General features: G+C 37.5%; 2 protein-coding genes across 5 annotated transcripts in view; one reads left to right on the forward strand and one right to left on the reverse strand.

The window, feature by feature from the left end:
- The window catches only part of Ank (Ankyrin), a 57,891-nt gene extending 37,276 nt beyond the window's left edge, over positions 1 to 20,615 (forward strand). For 2 of the 3 annotated variants that reach the window (XM_017088685.4, XM_065867373.2), the window contains exons 8-12: positions 17,930 to 18,023; positions 18,085 to 18,309; positions 18,367 to 20,099; positions 20,169 to 20,260; positions 20,317 to 20,615. In XM_017088685.4, coding sequence (XP_016944174.3) covers positions 17,930 to 18,023; positions 18,085 to 18,309; positions 18,367 to 20,099; positions 20,169 to 20,191 — 2,075 coding nt within the window. In that variant the 3' untranslated portion in view covers positions 20,192 to 20,260; positions 20,317 to 20,615. Of the gene's footprint in view, positions 1 to 17,929; positions 18,024 to 18,084; positions 18,310 to 18,366; positions 20,100 to 20,168; positions 20,261 to 20,316 lie in introns of those variants that run through there. The other variant, XM_070997168.1, reaches the window with a different exon arrangement.
- The window catches only part of pan (transcription factor pangolin), a 138,817-nt gene continuing 119,070 nt past the window's right edge, over positions 2,023 to 21,769 (reverse strand). Inside the window, exon 5 of one of the 2 annotated variants that reach the window (XM_065867378.2) lies at positions 2,023 to 2,221. In XM_065867378.2, the coding sequence (XP_065723450.1) occupies positions 2,206 to 2,221 (16 nt within the window). In that variant the 3' untranslated portion in view covers positions 2,023 to 2,205. The remainder of the gene's footprint in view (positions 2,222 to 21,769) is intronic. The other variant, XM_065867376.2, reaches the window with a different exon arrangement.

Consider the following 21,769-nt stretch of genomic DNA (forward strand, 5'->3'; position numbering starts at 1 on the left):
ATAAAAAATCTATACCTTTTATAAAGTCTCATTTTGTTGTCCTCCGTATTTCTTCAACATAGAAATTCAAATTCTTAAAAAAATCATTTAATTATTTTTTTTTTTAAATATTCCGTATGTTTGCATAGACTCATTTACATAAAGCTCATTCTAACTCTAGATTTTTCCTGTGAATTATTTAAGTAGTTTATTTCTATCGACTAAAAAATCGGAGTTTCTAAGTCGTTATGGAATTGCAATTGTGTCGATAAACTTTTTATGAAAACTATTATAAAACTATTTTGAATACTCTTTGCAAAGAGTAGATTTAGATTTCGAAATCTAAATTTACAGATCGAAAAGAGATTAATTCCATTTTGGGGTCTTAGGGACACTCCAATTTTTTTTCAGTTTTCGGATATATTTAAGGTTTGGGATCATAAATGCAAAACAACTTGCAGCTATCGTGAAGTAGGGCTCGAAATGTCTGAAAATAACCAAGCTGTATACATGGTATGTAAATACAAAATGCTTTTTCTCGAATGCTTTCTTCTATTCGACCAATTCTTTTTCTCGCACAAGATCCAAAAAAGGTTATTTTTTGATCGGTTTGAAGCAATGATATTTTACGCTTCGACTGATGCAGCTAAAATATACCGAGCTTCAAAGTGTATCCAACCTTTTTCAAACAAAATGAGTTACAGGCAGTCTCAAAAAACTGTCCAATAGAGACCATCTTGTAGTTCTGGGAGACTGGGAGAAAAAACGAATGTCTTACTTCCTTTAGTTCATAATGATTTCACAGAAGGTTTGCTTGACATATCTTTATCTCAAGTTAACTACATTAAAATATTCCTTAGGACTTCCCAAATAGGACTTCTTACTCAACCCGAAGATCCATATCATCCTGCTTTCGAGGTCTCAATCGACACTGGTGCTGTGTAAGAAGAAAAATCAGAGTAGTCAACTAAGCGATTACATTGTTTTCGCAATGCTGACTTTCAGCGGCCAAATCTTTATATATCAGGCTTTTATTGGTCCGATCTCTACTCATCCCAAAATATGAATGATCCTATAAATATTTTCTACAGTACAGTAAATTCATTTTTTAATTCTTGTGTTCCGTTATACCAGTGGTCGGCACACACATATCATCACAAGATTGCCTTGCATTAGTGTGAGTGTAACAAACACGAAGTTTGCGCGCGGCGTGCTGTAGCGAGACGTTTCTCTGCTTTGCACTGAGATCCTCTGCCGCAGCAACAAAAAAGCGCGCCGAAGTTGAGAAAAAATGACCCGAAGACCCATGCCGAAGTCACACGAACATGTACGTTATACGTGAGCGAGCAGAGGATGGGCAGAACACTTCCCTATGCTCACTAGATAGGCCGCTGCCAACCACTGCGTTATACTATCCGTCAGTCTCCAACAAACCACCTTGGTTCAGTAAAAAGTTGACATACCTAAGAATTAAGAAGTCCAGACTTTATAGGAAATTCAAAGATACCGGTTCTCAATCTATTTATTATAGATACTTTAAGTCTCGGTTTAGTTTTACCGTGCTTAACTCTCTGTGTTACAAAAACTATTTAAATCGTTGTAAAGTTAAATTCTCTGAGAATCCGAGAAAGTTTTTAAATTTTGTTAACACTAAGCGTAAATCCACCAATAATCCTTCCTTGTTATCTTTCATAAGTATTACCGCAACAACTGATAGCGATAGCGATAGCCGATCTTTTTGCCAAGTTTTTTCAAACCACTTATTCTACTTTATCTCATTCTTCACGTTCTTCTCGTTAAAGAATGCAGAACACAAAGACATTATTTTATTAGTTCTGAATTTCGAATTTAATTTTGTTACAATCGGACGACTATATCATATAGCTGCCATAGGAACGATCGGAAAATTGGTGGGAAAATAATTTGAAACAAATTATAGCTTCGGTGTTTTTTGACATATTAAACTCTAATCATTCTTTTAATATTTCAGAATTTCGAATAAAATTTAGGAAATAGGAAATTTCTATGGAAATTGTTCTCCAAAATATGCTTTATTTAGCTAGATAATCTACATCAAAAACTAGTAAGGAACTTTTGGCCACTAAAAATTATTTTAGTCCTTTTTGGTTATTTTTTTTGGTCCTGGCGGCATTCTTGTAGGCCCTGTTCTTTGACCTTTGAAGCGCCTCACGGACATTTTTGGTATAGTCTCCGAAACTAGTGCCGTCAGACCTGGTGGCTTCTGTAAATATAATACACAAACACAATTATACGTTTAAATCTAGTTTTATTTACATATATATAGATTTTATTATGCTGCCACTTGTTAGAAAAACTACAGCAAACATATTGGGATTTGGCATGCACATTCCTGAGCTTCTTACGCAGCGCAAGTTTGTTTCAGACCAAAACTGTGGCTAATATAGTTTTGATGCTAGAGTACAAAATTTTACTGAAATGAATTGTTCTCATCAATACCTATCGATTGACCCAAAAAAAGTTTGCCACGCCCACTTTAACGCAACAAACCGCCCACAAACTTCAACCAATCGTAAATATAAACGCCGATATCTCGAAAAACTATCAAAGATAAAGAATTAAGATTTCAGATTTAGATTCCGTAGCCTTGAGCGCAGCGCAAGTTTCTTACTCGAATATGCCACGCCCACTCTAACGCCCACAAAATGCCCAAACCTGTGGCGCCCACAATTTTTTATGCTAGATAAACAATTTTAACTGAAATATATTAGTCACGTCAGTACCTATCGATTGATCCAAAATTTTGCCACGCCCACTCTAACGCTTAAATCTGTCTACCGCCCACATAACCATATATTGAGATTAGGGGTTTCAGTCTCGCTTTGCTGCTTGAATATCTCCATTTCCCTTTTGTCCCTTTAGCCGACTAACGGCTATCTGATATTCGAGGTACTCGACTATAGCGTTCTTCCTTGTTTAATTTCGATTTCGATATATGTACATTTTAGACATCGAAATTTTAACAATTATGCTTTATATGCTTTTAAAGGACATTAATCATTAATTTGGACAATTTAAGAGTTACAATCTGCTAATGCTTTTATATTTTGACATATTTAATATAGTAAAAACTGTATTTTGTTTCACTAGCAACGTTATCTAAGTTTATACCATTTGATTATGTTTTAAATGCTCGGGGAAAACAAATTTATATATATAAGTTTGTTTTAAAAATAAATTGCTTTGCGCTTGCTTCTAAGGGAATATTTCCCCCTGGAATTTGTTCTATAGAATTTCATATGCGAACGCTTCGTCGAAAAAATTCCCCCTGAAACCCCCTGAAAAAGTTTACGTGGTACCAACCCCTGAATTTTTCCTATGGAAATTATTGTGGAATCAAGCACCACATGCCTGACGGTACGACTGGGTTGCAGATGACCTCAAATTATTCAAGTCCGTTAACTCATCTTCGGATTGTGCACTCCTCCAAAATTACTTAAATAGATTAGGCAATTGGTGCTACCGGAATATTGAATTTCTCGAAATGCTTATTAGTTAGATACAGCAAACGAATAAATAATGTTATCTGCTCGTATATTATTAGTATTCATATTCTTCCCACAAAACATGAGTGCCTGGACTTAGAAATTGTTTTCGATTCTAAATTTCTGTTTATTGAACACAACAACTACATTATTCCTAAAGAATATGCAATGTATGGATTCATTAAGCGCAATGCAACACATTACTCTGACCCATATACTGTACTTAGCTTATTCTCTTTTTTTCGTTGCAAATTAGAATACGTGGCACTTGTTTGGAACCCGACTGGAGTCATTCATATCCGTCGCGTTGAGCGTGTGCAAAAGCATTTCTTGCGTTTTGCCCTTCAAAATCTCCATTTCACCGATTCCGCTCCTTTTTATACCGCTAAATGTCGTCTTTTGCATCTATCCCCACTTCAAGATCGAAGAAATGTAATTGATTTGCTCTTTATACTTTATTTACTTGGTGGCAAAATGGATTGCCCTGCCTTATATAAATATATGGTGCTGATTACTTTAAACTGTTTTTATACTTGTTACTCGTAGAGTAAAAGGCTATACTAGATTCTTCGGAAAGTACATAACATGCTTCTCGAAAGAGATGCCCGAGAAAAACGATGTTAATAAGATGACATTGATTCCAACGCCGCATGTTGACTTAAATGCTGGAATTCCAAAACCTTTCGTATGCAAGGTAGCAAAATCAGGGTGATCTAAAAGTTAAACAATTTCAATAAAATGGGTATTCGTTGTTATCATTTTGCAAATATGTGCTCTGCCAAATTTTGGGCTACAGGAATTGTTGTTAAAGAGTACGAGCTAAAAAAAGAAAAATCTTTTAAACAGCCATCTTCAGCGTCTTCTACTTTTCATTTAACCCAAAAATCTAGATTCTTTCCAACTGTTTTCCTATCTGAAGACAAGAAGCACGCTAACTAAACTGTATAAATTTTTTTTGTTTACACTTTGGTTGTTTATTTTGAATCTTCTCTTACGAGACTAACAAAATGTGTTAAAATCTTAAAGTACTACATTATTCTAACAGTTTGTTAAACTGTATTTTTGTTAGACTGTCCTAATAATTGTCGCTGGATGGGACGGTCGTTACGACGAAGGCGGGAACGGCTACATGCGAACGTTAATGCTTTAGCGAGGTTGGTGGGTTGACAGCTTTGTATAGTAATTTTCCATGTGTTGCGCTATTACGTCTCGAACGGGGAGTATATTCAAGTCTCTCTGAATATTTCCACTCCGAACATTCCAGGATCTTTGCTAGCGGGTTTTTGCAAAGGGGTAGAACAAATAGATCAAGTTTCCTATTTCGATTAGCTTCATGCAAGTAAAGGACCCTAAAACCATAACAGATTTTCCGTTTGAAAAAATCTAATAAGAATATTTTTCATTAAATTGGTTTTTTTCTTGTTTATTCCAATAATTGTGAAATATTTTGTATACGGAGCTGAAACGAGTTGCACTTTTTATCGCTTAATATCTTCCAAATGGTAATTTTTAGGGCAAAAAGTGTTACAGCTGCGAAAAAAATAATAGCACCACTTACTCGAGCAATGTTTGGATAGTCACCCTACCTATATTTTTAGCTCTGTCAAAACATGCAATACCTTTTTGGAATCAAATTGCAACAAAGTATCAGAAAGTGAAAAAAAATTTTTGATTTCTTTTTTAGTTTTTAAAATATTTAAGAAACTTTACTAAAACTTGAAAAACTTAACGAAAAAAATAATAGCCCCACTTTTCAAAAATGGGTTTAAAATTATAGGAACTACCAATATTCATGAGATAACAATATTGAACTGTTAAATCTATGTTTATATTCTTCATTTAATACTTTGTGGTGTATCCTTTATTGGAAATAACATCTGCGCAGCGTCTTGGCATGGGGTCAACTAGGTTCTTGCATCGCTTTATGGAAATTTGAGTCCAGGACTCCTTAATTACTCCCCAAAGAGATCCGATGGGTGTTGGTTTTGATGAAGCGACTGCCTTCTTGACGTCCGACCATAGATTCTCTGTTGGATTAAGGTCTGGAGACTTCGGAGGTCACTACATATGGTTCACAGAGTTGTCCCTATTCCTTTTATTTGCCTTCTTGCTGGTATGTTTGGGGTCATTATCTTGTTGGAAGACCCACACGAGCGGCATTTCATACTCTGCGAAAGGTAGCATAATGGTATCCATGAAATTCGGAACTCGGTCTCTGTTGTACACGGACGCGTTTTATATTTGCTCCTACATTTATTCGCCTAGTGTCTAAATTACCGATCTGATATATCCCAAAGTTTCATTTTCAACTCGGTTGAGGCCGCCGTTTGCATGCAAATTAGTTATTTGTGTTAAAACCATTATCTTTATTATTATATTGGATAATAGTTAAAGACGCGGGTGCTTTGTGCATTGTTGTTGTTTCTTATTTACATTGTTGTTTTGGCGCTCTCTCGCACCGTTCGCTCTGCTACATTCTACCAACTTCAGTCACCGGCTCTCATTTTCGAGTTAACGGGTCTTTGCTGAATTGGTCTTACCGCTGTCTTTTCTTATCTTTCCTCTGCGTTTTGCAAAGCCACACAGCTGTTTGTTGGCACTCATCTAAAGCTTCCTACTTTTTCTACTTTTTCTACATTCTACATTTAACTGACCTCAACTTGTAAACAATGTCTGCCTGCTGTGTTGTTGGTTGCCAATTTGTTGGTAAAATCACTTCTCGGCAGCCAATTGTTAGTTGCTGGTTATGTGAGAACATTGCGCACGCAAAGTGTGCAGACTTTGGGCATAGTGCTGCCCAAATTGCTGATCGCACTAGATCTAATGCTAACCTGGACTGGACGTGCCCTACATGCCTACATATCAAAATCGATATAAGAGCATTTATGAGGCAAACGGAGCTGGAGTTCCAGGCATTACGTGCTGGATTTACGGACTTATTAAGTCGATTTAATGTTTGCGACTCCAACTTTAAAGGTCGGATTCTTCTAAGTCAATCTTCATTAAATATAAATCGTAGTCCTACACTGCCTAATGTCTCTTTACACGTTCCAGATCTCTCGACCAACCTCTCTCTTCCCAGCCCCACTGCAGGCTATGTGTCGTGCGACGAGGATGATCCCAATGGGATCGAGTCATCAACGAATGACGCCACGGGGCAATCGCTGCCAGATTCGGGGACTGTACTTTCGCCTGAGTCATTAAGGCCTACTAACCGTTCACCGGCTGTTGCCACTTCCGGGGCTCTGCCGCACCTTGTACTGCCTATAGCTAATACCCTTGCACCTTCTCCTGTCCCACTTACTAGCGTGATCCCTAGGAAAAACACGCATAGCCCTGCTCTCTCTTCTCCGGTACCACTCGCTGTCATGGTACCTAGGAAATCTATTTTTGTGTCTAGGTTGAATGCAGCAATAAGAGTAAATGACGTTATGCATCATATTGTCACAAACCTCTCCCTTCCCAATCAAAATGGTATTGACATCACCAAATTTAATTTTAAACAGATTAGAGATTACTCTTCATTTAAAATACTTGTTCCGGATGGGCTGTTCTCTAAACTTCTTTGCCCCAATTTTTGGCCTGCTGATATAATTGTCCACGAGTATATAAAAAAAAATAGCACCCTTTCCATGACTTCTTTGTCGGCGCCCAGCTCTGATATAAATTCAAAAAACTAAATTTCCTAATTCACTATCAGAATATTCGGGGGCTTCTTAGTAAACTCTCTACGCTTTATATAAATAGTTCAATTTTTGATGCCAGTGTTATTGTACTCACTGAGACCTGGCTTAACCCATCCGTACACGATAGTGAGATTTTGTCTAATAACTTTTTTGTTTATCGAAAGGATCGTCAGACCCGTCGAGGAGGAGGCGTTCTTATTGGAGTCAAATCCAATTTAACTTCTGAGTTTGTTGATATTTCTGAATCATCAGGTATTGAATTTATTTCTTTACCTGAAGATTGTTATCATCCTACCCTTCAGCTCTGTATTAATGGATTTTTTAATAATCCTAGGACTGCAATAAATGTACAGCCTAGTTTGTGTTTTAAGAGGACTGATTACGGCAGACTAGTGGAATCTTTATCGACAGTAAGCTGGTCCTTTCTAGTTGACCTTCCTGTTGATGATGCAGTTAGGTACTTTTATGAGATCCTTTACCGTCTATTTGAAGAACATGTCCCTCTTTCCTCCATGAAGAATTCTTACAGCTCTCCATGGTTTATCCGTCAACTATCTTATCTGAAGAATAAAAAAACCAGATTATTTAAACGCTTCAAAATATCCGGCTTACAGACAGACATCACCAAATATAGCTCAGCTAAGGTGAAATTTGTCCAGTACAATACTGATTGTTACAAAAATTACCTGTCTCGTTGTAAGCGGGATTTCAAAAGTAATCCTAAGCTTTTCTTTTCTTTCGTCAATTCTAAACGAAAATCTAGCTGCTTCCCTCCTCTCTTTCTCAATAATAAGGTAGCATCTTATTCGCAGACTTTTTTCAATCCACTTATACGAAATGCAATAATGTCATTATCAAAGATTATCCATACCCGCTACCTCATTTGAACTCTATCTTCAAACCAGTGATTGATGTATCTCATGTTCTTCAGAGTCTTAATACTCTCAAGCTCTCATTTTCACCGGGTCCTGATTGAATACCAAGTTGTATACTTAGGAATTGTTCATCTTATCTTGCTCTTCCCTTAACATTGATATTTAATCTGTCCCTAAGTCAATGTAGATTTCCATCCATATGGACGGAATCCCTTATTATCCCATTGTTTAAAAAAGGGAACAAGTCCTGCAGCATCATTGCAGGTCTATTATTTCACCTTGTCAGCATGGCTTCACTAGATGTCGCTCTACTTCTACAAACCTACTTGAATTTACGTCTTTAATTACTAGAGGTTTTCTGACACATCATCAAACTGATGGGATTTATACCGATTTCTCTAAAGCTTTTGATTCAGTGAACCATAGGATTCTTATTTATAAATTGTCCCTTTTAGGTTTTCCACCCAACATACTAGAGTGGATACTTTCCTACCTTTCTAATAGAACTCAAATGGTCTGCTTTAATAATAAAATTTCAAAAATAATTAATGTTACTTCTGGAGTGTCACAGGGTAGCCACCTGGGACCTTTACTTTTTGGCTTAATGATTAATGATCTACCTTATGTCATAAAATCGTCAACTGTTTTAATGTATGCAGATGATGTCAAGCTATGTTTGTCCATGTGTTTACCTAATTCATAAAATGACCTTCAATTAGATCTTGATTGTTTGTATGCGTGGTGCATGATTAACATGTTGAATTTGAACTATTCTAAATGTAACTATGACCTTTTATCGAGGTAATCCATCTCTGTATTCTTATTCTATCGGTAATAACGCCCTTGAACGTATTTTTTCTGTTCAGGATCTTGGCGTTCTATTTGATCATAAACTTAGTTTTAAAGACCATATATCTACTATAACTAACAAAGCCAGAAGTCTCCTGGCGTTTATGAAGCGCTGGTCAAGGGAGTTTGATGATCCATACACAACAAAGCTTTAGTATGTTTCTCTTGTTCGTCCGTCAATGGAATATTGCTCGTGTATATGGTCACCTCAAATTAGCTGTTACCAAAATATGTTAGAGTCCGTTCAAAAACAATTCCTTTTATTTGCTTTGAGAGGTTTAAGCTGGGACACAGGAAGTCGATTGCCCTCTTATCATGCGAGGTTGCGCCTGCTGGACTTACCAACCCTGAACCATCGTAGAAAGTGTCATGGAGTTATGTTTTTGTATAAATTAATTAATTGTGATGTTGACTCTCCCTTCCTTCTTAGTTCCCTCAACTGGAATGTACCCTGTAGAACAGTTCGTCGTTTTCGTCCGTTGTCCCTGCCAATTTGTAGATCCAATTATGCCCTTCATGATCCTTTTTGGGTTCTTTGTGACGACTATAATGCACTGTGCCACGTCTTACTTGATTGATAGCCCTAATGCCACTAATTATGATAAACTTACGTATTTTCTATCTTCCAATAATTTGTAAATTTCAATGTTACTAGCCATTCTATGTGAGCATGTATTTTAAACTGTCTATTGTTATGTCGTCTCTTTCCATGTCCGCGATTTCGTTTACTTGCCCAAATCGGTTTAGGGCTCCGCGCGTAACAAGCATTGCTTGGTGTCGTAAGGGCCACTTGTTTGTACTGACCATAGTGCATCAACGTCTAAGAAATAAAAATGATATCCACGTATACGTGCTGATCCATGATGGCCTTGATCCAATGTATCGGGCCTACTCCGTAATAGGAAAAGCGGGCCCATACCATCACACTACGCCCTACATGCTTTATGGTCCTTGTGGTGTTTTGGGGCTTAAATTTCGAGTTCTTTGGACGTCTGAAATACGATCTGGATCCTTTTCCACCAAACATAATCACCTTGCTCTCACCTGACAGTAAAATATTCCTCCACTGATCGGGTGACCAATTTGCATGATCCTTGGCAAACTTCATTCGCTTAGATATATATCTGGCATTTAAAAGTGGTACTTTTCTCGGGCTGCTGGTTTATAGGTTAGGTTCCCTGAGATATGTAGGCACAGTTTGCACCGTCGCATTTATTTTAAGCTCCTTTTTAGGCTCAGTAGCAGATTTGAAAGGATCCTTCTTGCTCATAGATTGGTTTCGTCCGACCATCATCCGACCAATCGACCAACTTCTCTGTAAGATTTTCCATCCTTTATCAAATTTTGGATGATATCACGCCTTTCCTTAGTGCAATGCTTTCCACGTCCCATTTCAATGGTATTATCAAACTTTTTATGTTCAAAATATTTTAATTATAGATAAATTTAATTGACCCGTGCTTTGTATTAAGGCTATTTGGCAAAATATGGGGTTTTTGCTAATAAATGTTGTAGTGGTGCTATTATTTTTTCGCCTTTTTTGGGCTTTTTTAATAAAACTCTTAAAAATAAATTTATAGGCAGGATTCAAAAATAAGCTAACACATTTTTTCGTTAGAAAGAATACTAAAGAGTACAAAAAAATTGTGTGTTGAAAAAAACAAACACTGAAAACAATTTTATTTTACCCAGAAGAAAATGTATTGAAGTGGTGCTATTTTTTTTTTCGCCACTGTACATATCAAGAGTTGAGGAATCTCAAGGGCTATATGATTTGAAATTTAAAAAGAAATCGTTCGACTCAATTTTAAGAAAATAGTCAAAAAGTGGTTTTAAAAAATAACTTTTTGTCATAACTCCAAATCTGTTATATTCAGACAACTTTACCTTATGAAGGGTATTTAGCAAATTAAATTATCTTTTCAGAGATATATAGCACGTTTCTGTAGCATTAGTTGTTTAGATACTATAAGCATTTTAAATCTGCTTTTTTTTTTTTTTTGGATTTTCCGCTAAACTAGCATGTTTTTCCAAAAGTCGTAGAACAAACGTTTTCCAATTCAAGCTACTTTATACACCCATAGGTTTTCCAAAACCCTAAAACTAAGATGGGATGCATACAAACCCACAAACAAAGGGACAAACATTTTAATTTTGGGAAGAAGAAAATCTTGTTTTTAAAATTACTTTTGAACTGGACAACGGATTTCAACAAATGAGGTGTCATTCGACGCGTATTCTCAGTAAGAATAAAATTAGCTACATAGCCGGAAGCTCTTATCCCCACCTCACCGTATCCAGCAGCACCAATTTTCTTAACTTTTACTTTTACACTTTCACCGCTTTTTCTCCCAAACAAATCTGTATTTCAAAAGTCTTGGTATGCATTCTTCTTAGTTTTTGCGATACCTTTCGATTGGTGTATAACTCGGACCATAATAGCAGATTTTCAATTCTACGGCTATATATAGTAGGTGTCTTCGCACGCTCTCTTGAGGGCTTCGCCACTACGTGTAATGCTTGTTGTGGACACTTAGATCGGTTGAGGATCGCGGTGTCGTCGGCAAACGTAGACATAGTCAGTTGTCTGCTCGTAGGAATATCAGAAGTGTAGAGTAGGTATAATGTTGGCCCGAGAACGCTGCCTTAAGGAACTCTAGCTTCGATGTTATGTTCAGCTCACAACAAATATCCTGTTGTAAAGATATGACTTCAAGAGTTTATGCGTGTTATTGGGGAGCAATTTTTTGATTTTATGCATTAGGCCGTCAAGCCGAATGTCGAATGCTTGAAAGACGTCCAAAAATACCGCAGTTTAGTACTCCCTATTTTCAAATGCAGTTCGAATTTCCGATGTTACGCGGTTCACCTGTTCGATAGTTCCATGTTTTTCGCGAAAACTGAATTGATGTGCTGGGATACTATTATGTCTTCTGAAGTATGGTATGATACGGGTTAGAAGGCATTTTTCAAAGAGTTTTGATAGACACGAAAGTAAACTTATCGGTCATTATGAGGAGGTGAGCGTGTGGTCTTTTCCTGGTTTTGGTATCATTATGATGATTGGTATCCTGACATCGCGTTGAACAGCTGGCATACGGTACCAACAGCGCATAGTGGGAGTTCTATAAGCATTTCTGGAGTTATTAGATCGCAGCCTGGAGATTTTCTCGGTTGTAGCTGTTTTTTTTATAATTTTTATGACTTCGCTTGATCGAAATACAATTGGTTCGGCAATAGGAAAGTCGTCTTCAGTTTGCGATCTTATATTACGCACGTTTGTTGCTGGATTTGGCTGGAACACATTTTTAAGGTGGGCAGCGAATGTGTCGGCTCTGTTTTTGTCGCTTCGGGCGAAGCAATCTGCAGGGGTCCTTGTTGGCGCAACCGTTACTGTTGGAGGGCTCAGTGTTGAGTGGGCTTTCCATAGTGGGAATTTTGAGCTGGATGGAGATAGTTGTTTTGCGAAATCAATCAAGTCCGGCCAGTGTGTAGCTGAACCAGGAGAAACGCAGTCAAGTTTATTGCTAGGTTTTATAATTGCGTAATACAGTTGTCTACCTATAGTCTCCTGCTGCTATAAAGTATTTGCCTAGTGAGTTGAAGTAGTCGATAAACTGGCCTTCAGATATCGTGAATCGAGGAGGACAGTATACCGCTGCTAGAGCTAGATTGTGACAACCCAACTGAATATTGATAGAAGTGGCTTGCAGGTAATTAGGTAGTTAGTAGCAAACGTGTTGTAGAAGTGGCGCTTGATGCGGTTTTTAATCAGGATTCCAATGCCTCCATGGGCCTTTTCATCAGGATGATTGGTATTGTAAAACATATACCCTCGGATTTGGAAATTGTGTTTGTTTGTAAGGTGGGTTTCTGAAAGTAACATTACGTCGATTTCATTGTCATTCATAAATTGTGCTAGCTCAAGTTTGTGACGTGAAATGCAGTTGGCATTCCACAGTGCAGGGAGCCATTGATTATTTTGATAAGGTGTTTTGGAGCATCTGAATCAAAATATTTTGATTTGTAAACATACTTTGCATGGTCGTTTGCATAAAAGAAATAAATTCATCCACACTGTGTTGCATTCTGAGTATCATCGTTTCCATTTTATTTTCTGTGTGCTCTGCAGGTTGGTAAGAGACTGTAGGTGGTGATTGGACATTGTACACAGGGCTCGCATGACCCGATTTTATAACGCTTGAAAAACTTACGTTTTTATTTATAGTGGAACTGCCGAGCGAAGATCGGGCTGCTGACGAAAAGAAAACTTCAGGTGTGGATTTGAAAGTTATCAATGGTGTGTGGTAAGATCGTGCTGTTGACACTCTTTGGTTGATCCGATTTTTTAACTCCTTGTATACTGGACCACCTCTGTAGTTTGCTGTGTGGTCTCCTCCGCAGCTACTACACTTTTTGCTATTTGGCTCATTATTTAATGCACACTTAGCAGAGGTTCGCAAGCGAGCCCAGGCATTTTGGCAGTTGGGGTCAGGCAGGGCCAGGAAGAGGGGAAATGCATTTATCGCTTACCCCGCTTTGCACCGTCGCTGACATAGACGGAGAGAGAGAGTGCGCCCTTTCGTTGTGAATAGGCTTGAGTTCGTTGGAAGGTGTTGCGGTTAACGATCGCGGTGGATCGACTACGGCAGAAGCTTTTGTTGTTGCTGCTGTCGATACGAAAAAGAAGTATGCATTGCTCTTTTGCAGCGAAAAACGTTGGCGCTGCGCCCGAACTTCGTTTGGGTTCATCACCTTATTTGTTTGTTTATTTCATTTTTTTGTATTTTAGTATTAGAAGCACTAATTAAAAACACAAAATAATAGTAACTTGCGACTTTTCATCGCAATAAGCGTCTTTTTGCCGCTTATTTTTATTTCATTTCGGTTTTTTTTTCAACGATTGTCTTCCGGAGCACAAGAGAAATAAATGCATGTCTGCACTCGCCGACGTTCGCAATTGAAGCCCCATAAATTGTATACGGATAGTTTTTTCTCGTGTTTACAGAAACCTGGTTAAAACCGGTAATTCTTAGCTCCGAAGTTTTTCCAGGTAAGTGCACAACTTGCAGGCTTTATCGTCAGACTCGTTATCGTTGACTCAGATTTAACGTCTGATGTACTAACTTTTGAGGATGTGAATGACGTTGAATGTCTGTCTGTTGAACTATTCCTTCCTGGTACTTCTATATACATAACGTGTTTTTTTAGGTGACTTTAATATAATTGAATAAATTAATTGAAATATCTGAAAAGTCATCTAAACGAAACCACTGTTTTTGCAAAGCAATCTTTCAACGCTACAATAGCCTTATAGCTTGCTTTGATTGGCCCGATCTTTACTGATGTACTATGACTAAGGTTGTAAATATATATTTTAAGGCTTATTACTTGCTGCTTTGTCTGCTTATAAGTGCAAGCTCACTTTTTCAGATAAGCAATGGGTTCAAACAGTATACCCTCCGAGACCTCACGTAGTCCAAGGCAGTGTGCTCAGGTTCAGGCTGAGGCCTTTTAAAGACCCCCAATTTTCAACACAGATAAAAGGAGTCGTTTGTTATTCCACATCATAGGAAGGGAAGCATGAACGCATGGAACTTCAGAGGTATCTCAAAGGACTGGTGTCTGACCGAAGCTCACTAAAAAACATTATTACGCCCCATTTGCAACATAGTTGTAGGCCTCTTAACACAACTAACAACAACGACAACTAAGAGTAGAGTTTTATTCTGTAAATCCTCCCCTTCTAATCTTGAAATTTGATCTATTAGGGTTTCTATGTGATCTTCTTAAGTGGATCTTAAGTGGTTTGAGTGACAGGACACAAAGAGTCAATTTTAAAAACTCTTTCTCATCCCTATTCTGAGTTAAGTCAGGCGTACGACAAGGAAGTCACCTTGGTCCGCTCCTTTTCATTAATGATCTTCCCCTGGTCCTAACAAAGTCACGTGTACTTATGATGTTAAGTTGTGTAGGAAAAAGTTATAGCCAAAATAACAAGCTTTCCAATCATACCACTTGCATCGTAATGACTCTGTATTTATAACTGCAATATCCAGCCAAACTTTTTACTATCCTTAGTACACTCTCCTATAAATGTGACCCAACAGTGCACTTCTTTGAAAGCGTGTTTGGCTTTTTAGTACCTCGGGTTCATACCTACATAATCGCTACAGACATGGTATTTAAAACTTTAACTCGTTATAATAAGTAAACGACGATGAGTACTTTCCGTATATGAAGTCCAAATTCCGGATACAATTTTGCACTATGTTATTGACTTTTTTTTTTAGGAATTATACAAGTCAACGTTTGGTTTGCCTTTTAAAATTTTTGTAATGACTTTTGGAAATTTTTCAAGTTAGTTTCCTGATGTAACGTCCTACATCCTTGATTCCATGAGATTCTCTTTGAATATATGTTAGGACCATTTCCTTTCGCTCTGTTCCCGAAAACAACCGAAAAAAGCATGCACCCGTTGAACTGTTCATGAGACGTTCTCTTACCGAACATGAGAGGTAAGAGTGACGCTCGCACAGAGAGACTTACTAAAAGATCGAATGACTGAAAAAGCTAACGCAAACAATCTTTTCAATAATTTATTTTCTTTAAACATTTATTTTTCATAAATCAAACTAAACCTTTACAAACTTCACATACACACATACATGTGCAAAAGACTTTTTGAATAGGCCTTCAAAGGCAAACGGCGCGGGGATGAGCAAAAAAAAAAGACCACCCATTAGACCGTTACCATTAGTTTTTTTGTTACCATTTTTTTGTGAAAAGCCATTTAAACTTAGAATTACTTAACTACTATTTACTTAATAATTATATATCAAAATAAATTATAAAATTACTTGAAGTTAAAAGAAATGAAAACTTTCTGTGGTACTGTTCTTCACAGTACCGCATAAAAAGGTAGTCCAACGGTAGCCACGATTCCAGACAAACGATCGGAGTTCAAAAAGAAAAACATCATTTTAATCTAGATGAATGTAGTTTTAGACTAAAACAATTTAAAATATTAAAAAATGACAGTCTGGCGCGATTTTAAAATGTTGTTTGTGTAAAACCATTGTTTTTTGTACGTTTTGTTTAATTTAAAAAAACACGTGACATGTTCTAATATTTTTAGTTCATACAATAGCCAATGCGAGGAGTCTTAAAGCTCCCCACAAATCGCAGGGCAGGAGAGCGGCCAGCAACAGCGAAAGAGGCGAAAATAGTAGAGAGACCATGGGCATTCAGGTTTACCGGTAAATAAAAGGCCTTGGACCCGATAAAAGTGGGAGATCGTGAAATAACTCTCGCCATCAAGGACAAAAGAGTTAAACGGTCAAAGTACGGATTTTTGAGCTGCGCAAACAGGATGCACCTTGACTTTGGCATATAATTAGAAGGCGCATGTGTAGCTGGGGACGAATCAGTCAACTTACGCAGGCGAGAGTCTGCATTCGACCTCCGAGAGTCTTGCTAGGAAGGGCCCCGATAGGAAGAAAGGAAGGTGTGCGAGATCGGAGCGTCGCCTCAGAAATTTTTGGCAAAAGTGAAACAATAAAGTTTTCCGATTTGTCCCAATCCCCAAAATTCTTTAAAAGCGATCGGTTAAATCGTTTTGAGCGAATCGGATGATGGTACTTCCTGGTAGACTTGGACCCATAGATCACTAAAAAGAATTCAAAATTGTTTTATTAATAATAACAAACAATAGGTTTTATTCTTGTTTGTTTGGTGAAACTTGCCAGGGACCTTGTTCGGCTTTAGTCCCTTAATTTTGTGTTTAACTTCTTCTGCATTAAAAGGCAGAATTTGAGGGTACAGCATCAGAAGCTTCTGTAAGATCAGTCTCTTCTTCTAAGTTTACGGAGTACAAAGTACGCCGTAGCAACATAAAGAGCTTTTCTTAATAATGAATCAGCCCATTTAAAAATAACTAAGTCTTGTGGGTGGCCTATCAATTGACCCAAAAAAGTTTGCCACGCTCACTTTAACGCCCACAAACCGCCCCAAACTAAGGCGCCCTCAGCTTTCGTGCTAAAAAAAAATTTAACGAAAAGTATTTGTCTCGTCAATACCTATCGATTGACCCATACAAATTTTGACACATTCTAACGCCCATAACGCTTAAACCTGTTTGCCGCCCACGTAGCCATAACCATAACATAACCATTGAGATCTCGGGTAGGTAACGGGTAGGTATCGAGTAACGGGTATTTGATAGTAGGGGCACTCGACTAAAGCGCTCTTCCTTGTTTTTTTTCTGAGAATATTATAAACGGGAAATTGTTTGGTAAAAAAAATAATATGTATCAATATTTTTGGTCCCTGAATTAAATTAAAAGTCTATTCTTCAAAAAATGTTAATTTTTGAATAAATTACTAAAACGTTTTTTGCCATTTATGTTCTACTTTTTTACTCTGTTTTACAGCAATTTATATAAAATATGTATTTTTTTTGATTTTACCCTTTCTGTCAACTTTTAAATTTATTGCCGTAAAAATAAAATAAAACTGAAAGTAAAAAAATATAATAAACACATCTAGAAAATATATCAAATTATTTCCACTGCCTCAGGGTGGATTACAACCTCGATGGCATTATCCGTGGGCCTCCAACATACATAGTGCGCCACAACCCGTTTAGAATTACTAAGCGCAATATGCCTTTTAGCTCGATTCCTTTTCGTCACCATAACTCATGAATCGAAAATAAGACCAAATTTGAGTATTGACTTTTTGGCAGCACGGAGTGTCGGGAGAGAAAGTGAAAGAGAGAAAGAGAAGCAAAGTATCGGCACTCTAAAAATAGATTATATTCGTGTCTTGTTTTGCAAAAAGGACTCCACCTATGTACACTTTATTACTCCTGGTTACGCATCTTGGTATTTTATAGTCCTTGGCCATACTACATCGTAAAATCAAACACATATGAAGTAAATTTTAATTTATAACCTATAGTTTCAAATATACATTAACAAGCTTTAAAAGGATTTTTATTAATTTTAATACTTAGAAATACTACACAACGACATCAAATGTACGAGAACATCTGAAATGGAACTTAAACCCGATAATGTCCCCATTGTCCGACCCCAGGTGCAACTAGGGTAAGCATCCAATCTTAATTTATTAAAATAAATACCTTTTAATCTGCATTTAATTTTATAGGTTTCTCGTATCATTTTTGGTAGATGCACGCGGTGGATCAATGCGCGGATATCGGCACAGTGGTGTGAGAATTATAGTTCCCCCAAAGGCCTGTGCTGAACCCACACGTTTAACATGTCGTTATGTTAAACCGCAAAGGGTAGTCAACCCTCCTCCTTTAATGGAGGGGGAAGCCCTTGTGAGTCGTATCTTGGAAATGTCACCTGTTGATGGAATGTTTTTAAGGTAAGGTAAGGTGTAATAATTGCGTGTTCAATAATTAATAAATTTGTATTTATTAAGCCCAATCACCCTAGAAGTTCCTCACTTTGGCACCCTAAGAGAAAACGAGCGTGAAATTATTATACTGCGTTCCGACAACGGAGAAAGTTGGCGCGAGCATAACCTATATGAAAGTGAAGAACTTATAAACGATTTTCATAAAGACAAACACGTTGGCGGTTTTAATCGAATCGAAGAAGAATTACATACAGATCGTATCGTTCGAATAGTTACGCAAAACGTACCGCACTTTTTTGCCGTTGTTTCGCGTGTTCGTCAAGAAGTGCACGCTATCGGACCAGATGGTGGCACCGTTTTCTCTACAGCAGTACCGCAGGTTCAAGCTATATTTCCACCTCATGCGTTGACCAAGAAAATTCGAGTCGGCCTTCAGGCACAGCCAGTAGACCTGGTTGGATGTTCTAAGCTGCTTGGCCAAGGCGTTGCTGTCTCACCAATAGTCACTGTGGAACCACGCCGAAGAAAATTTCATAAGGCAATTACACTTAGTATTCCTGCTCCAAAAGCTTGTACCAAAAGTATGGTTAATGCATGCTATAGTAATGGAAATTCGAATTCACCTACTCTTAGACTCTTGTGTTCCATTACCGGTGGTCAAACGCGTGCTACATGGGAGGATGTTACTGGATCAACTCCGCTTTCTTTTGTTAAAGATAGTATAACATTTACAACTACAGTTTCAGCCCGTTTTTGGCTGATGGATTGCCGCAATGTTGTAGACGCCGGACGAATGGCAACAGAACTTTACAGTCATTTGACCAAAGTTCCTTTTCTTGTTAAGTTTGTAGTCTTTGCTAAGCGTCTCTCCAAAACAGAAGCAAAATTTTCAGTGTTTTGCATGACTGATGATAAAGAGGACAAGACGCTTGAACAACAAGAATACTTTACAGAGGTTGCAAAAAGTAGGGATATTGAAGTATTGCAGGATCAAACTATATATCTAGAATTTGCTGGTAACATCGTCCCTGTTTTAAAAACAGGCGAGCAACTTAGTACCAAGTTCCAAGCATTTTGCGAAAATCGTCTTTCATTTATTGCTCATATTAAAGATCCAGAATTTCCACAAGGTCGTATCTGTTTTATGACCAATCCAAAGGTTGGACATGATGAATTGCCACAGAATCCGCTTTGTACTTTGAATGTGTCAGTAGATATGAAAACTATGACAAACTATCTGGAGAACTTTAAGTGCCACAACATAAATGACAGTGTTAGTATGCGTGGTAAAAAAAATTATAATGATATGATTAGTTCAGAAATAAAAGCAGATACAGCGCCTACTGAACAAAATATAAAAGAAACTGATATTACCGGAGTGTATAAGAAGTCCAGCGACACTGATATGATTCAAAGGGCGGATATAACATTAATCGATGTATGTAGCCATATAGGTAGTGACTGGCCTCAGCTAGCCAAAGAATTGGGTGTTCCCGAGACCGACATCGAGCTTGTCAAAGCAGAGTACAATAGTGACGACTGCATGCAGCAGAGCATGGTAATCTTGCAGTTATGGCTAGAACATGGCGGCATTTCCACTGGAAATGTATTAGCTGAAGCTCTTGACAAAATTGGCCGGTCCGACATAGTGGAAAATTGTATACATAATGTAGAGTTTGTCACAGATAAATTAGAACAGGATCTGGCCACTACCCGAATTGAAAACCCTGTGGATTGTAAAGAGCCAACCACGAAGACTTCAGAACTTAAAACAGATACCTTTCAAAAGGAAGAAGGTATGTTTTTTAATACAGACTTAAACGAGTATACTGAATCTAAATAAAGACATAATTTTTTGAACACAGATAATTTTAGCACTGCACATTAGGGATCACCAACAAAAATGTAAGCTTGAGGAATCCTGAATTAGATATTCAGCGACAAAGTCTAAAGCCAGGTAATTAAAGTTAAATTCGTTCTCTAAATCTCATTTAAAAACTCTTTTATTTGCAGAAAATTATATCTCAACAAATTATCATTGTTTATGTCAAAAATCAGGGGTAAACATCGTTCGAAATAATTGCCCGTATAATCAATTAATTGCAATTATTCTTTAAAAAAAGTTTAATTTTTTAAAATTGATTTTCATCATTGCTTTTCTTATTTGGATAATGTGTGTGTTTTAATAAATGGTCACTTTCCAATTTTATATGAATATGAATTAACATAAATTAAAATTATATTTTGTTTAATGCAAAATTAAATTACTAATCTATTAAATTGTTTAACCAATAATAATTTACAATTTCAAACCGTGTGTTAGTTTTTAATCTGACGGGAAACTGCATTTTATGGTCCAAAAAAAGTTATTCCAAGCCATTGGCCAATGATGTGTATAAGAAAGTTAAAGGGCATTCTATAACCTGTAAAATGAGTCTTTGATGACCGAATTCGGTTTATCAGAACTCAAGTTAGAACACAAAAAAATTCGAAAAACGTTTTTTACACTTTAAAAAAAATTGGTACCATAGAAAAAATTTTAAGTGCCCTTACCGGTACTCGTAGAGTAAAAGGGTATATTAGTTTCGTCGGAAAGTATGTAGCAGGCAGAAGGAAGCGTTTCCGACCCCATAAAGTAGATATATTCTTGATCAGGATCACTAGCCGAGTCGATCTAGCCATGTCCGCCTGTCCGTCTGTCCGGCTGAACGCTGAGATCTCGGAAACTATAAGAGCTAGGCTATTGAGATTTGGCGTGCAGATTCCTGAGCTTCTTACGCAGCGCAAGTTCAGCAATGTGCCACGCCCTCTCTAACGCCCACAAACCACCCAAAACTGTGGCTCCTACAGTTTTGATGCTAGAATAAAAATTTTAACAATGTATTGTTCTCATCAAAACCTATCGATTGACCCAAAAAAAAGTTTTCCACGCCCACAAACCGCCCAAACCTGTGACGCCCACAATTTTCATGCTAGATAAAAAATTGTAACTGAAATGTATTGGTCTCGTCAATACCTATCGACTGATCCAAAAAATTTGCCACGCCCACTCTAACGCAAATAACGCTTAAATCTGTCTACCGCCGGTAGGTGGCGCATTTTAATCTCGCTTTGCTGCTTGCATATCTCCATTTCCCTTTGGTCCCTTTAGCTGGGTAACGGGTATCTGATAGTCGGGGTACTCGACTATAGCGTTCTTCCTTGTTTTTTGTAAACTGGTGTTATTGTCAATCTTTTCCTCTAATAAGACTTGGGCAATATTATATACATCCATGACATTTACTGGGATGTGCTTGGTTAGAAAGGCTTGGCCGCCGTGTACGAGACCTTGATCTCCGACCTTGTTCCAAGGAAAGAGCTAAACTTTTGGCCTCCCGATTAATGGACAGAAATTTACTTTGTTGTTACGTGGGCATATTAGTGCCCGAGTCCTGACAAGGACTTGGGCCGAGGGAGAGGCGTCCGA

The sequence above is a fragment of the Drosophila suzukii genome, chromosome 4 (genome assembly GCF_043229965.1).
Source record: "Drosophila suzukii chromosome 4, CBGP_Dsuzu_IsoJpt1.0, whole genome shotgun sequence".
In the NCBI taxonomy this organism is placed as follows: Eukaryota; Metazoa; Arthropoda; class Insecta; order Diptera; family Drosophilidae; genus Drosophila; species Drosophila suzukii.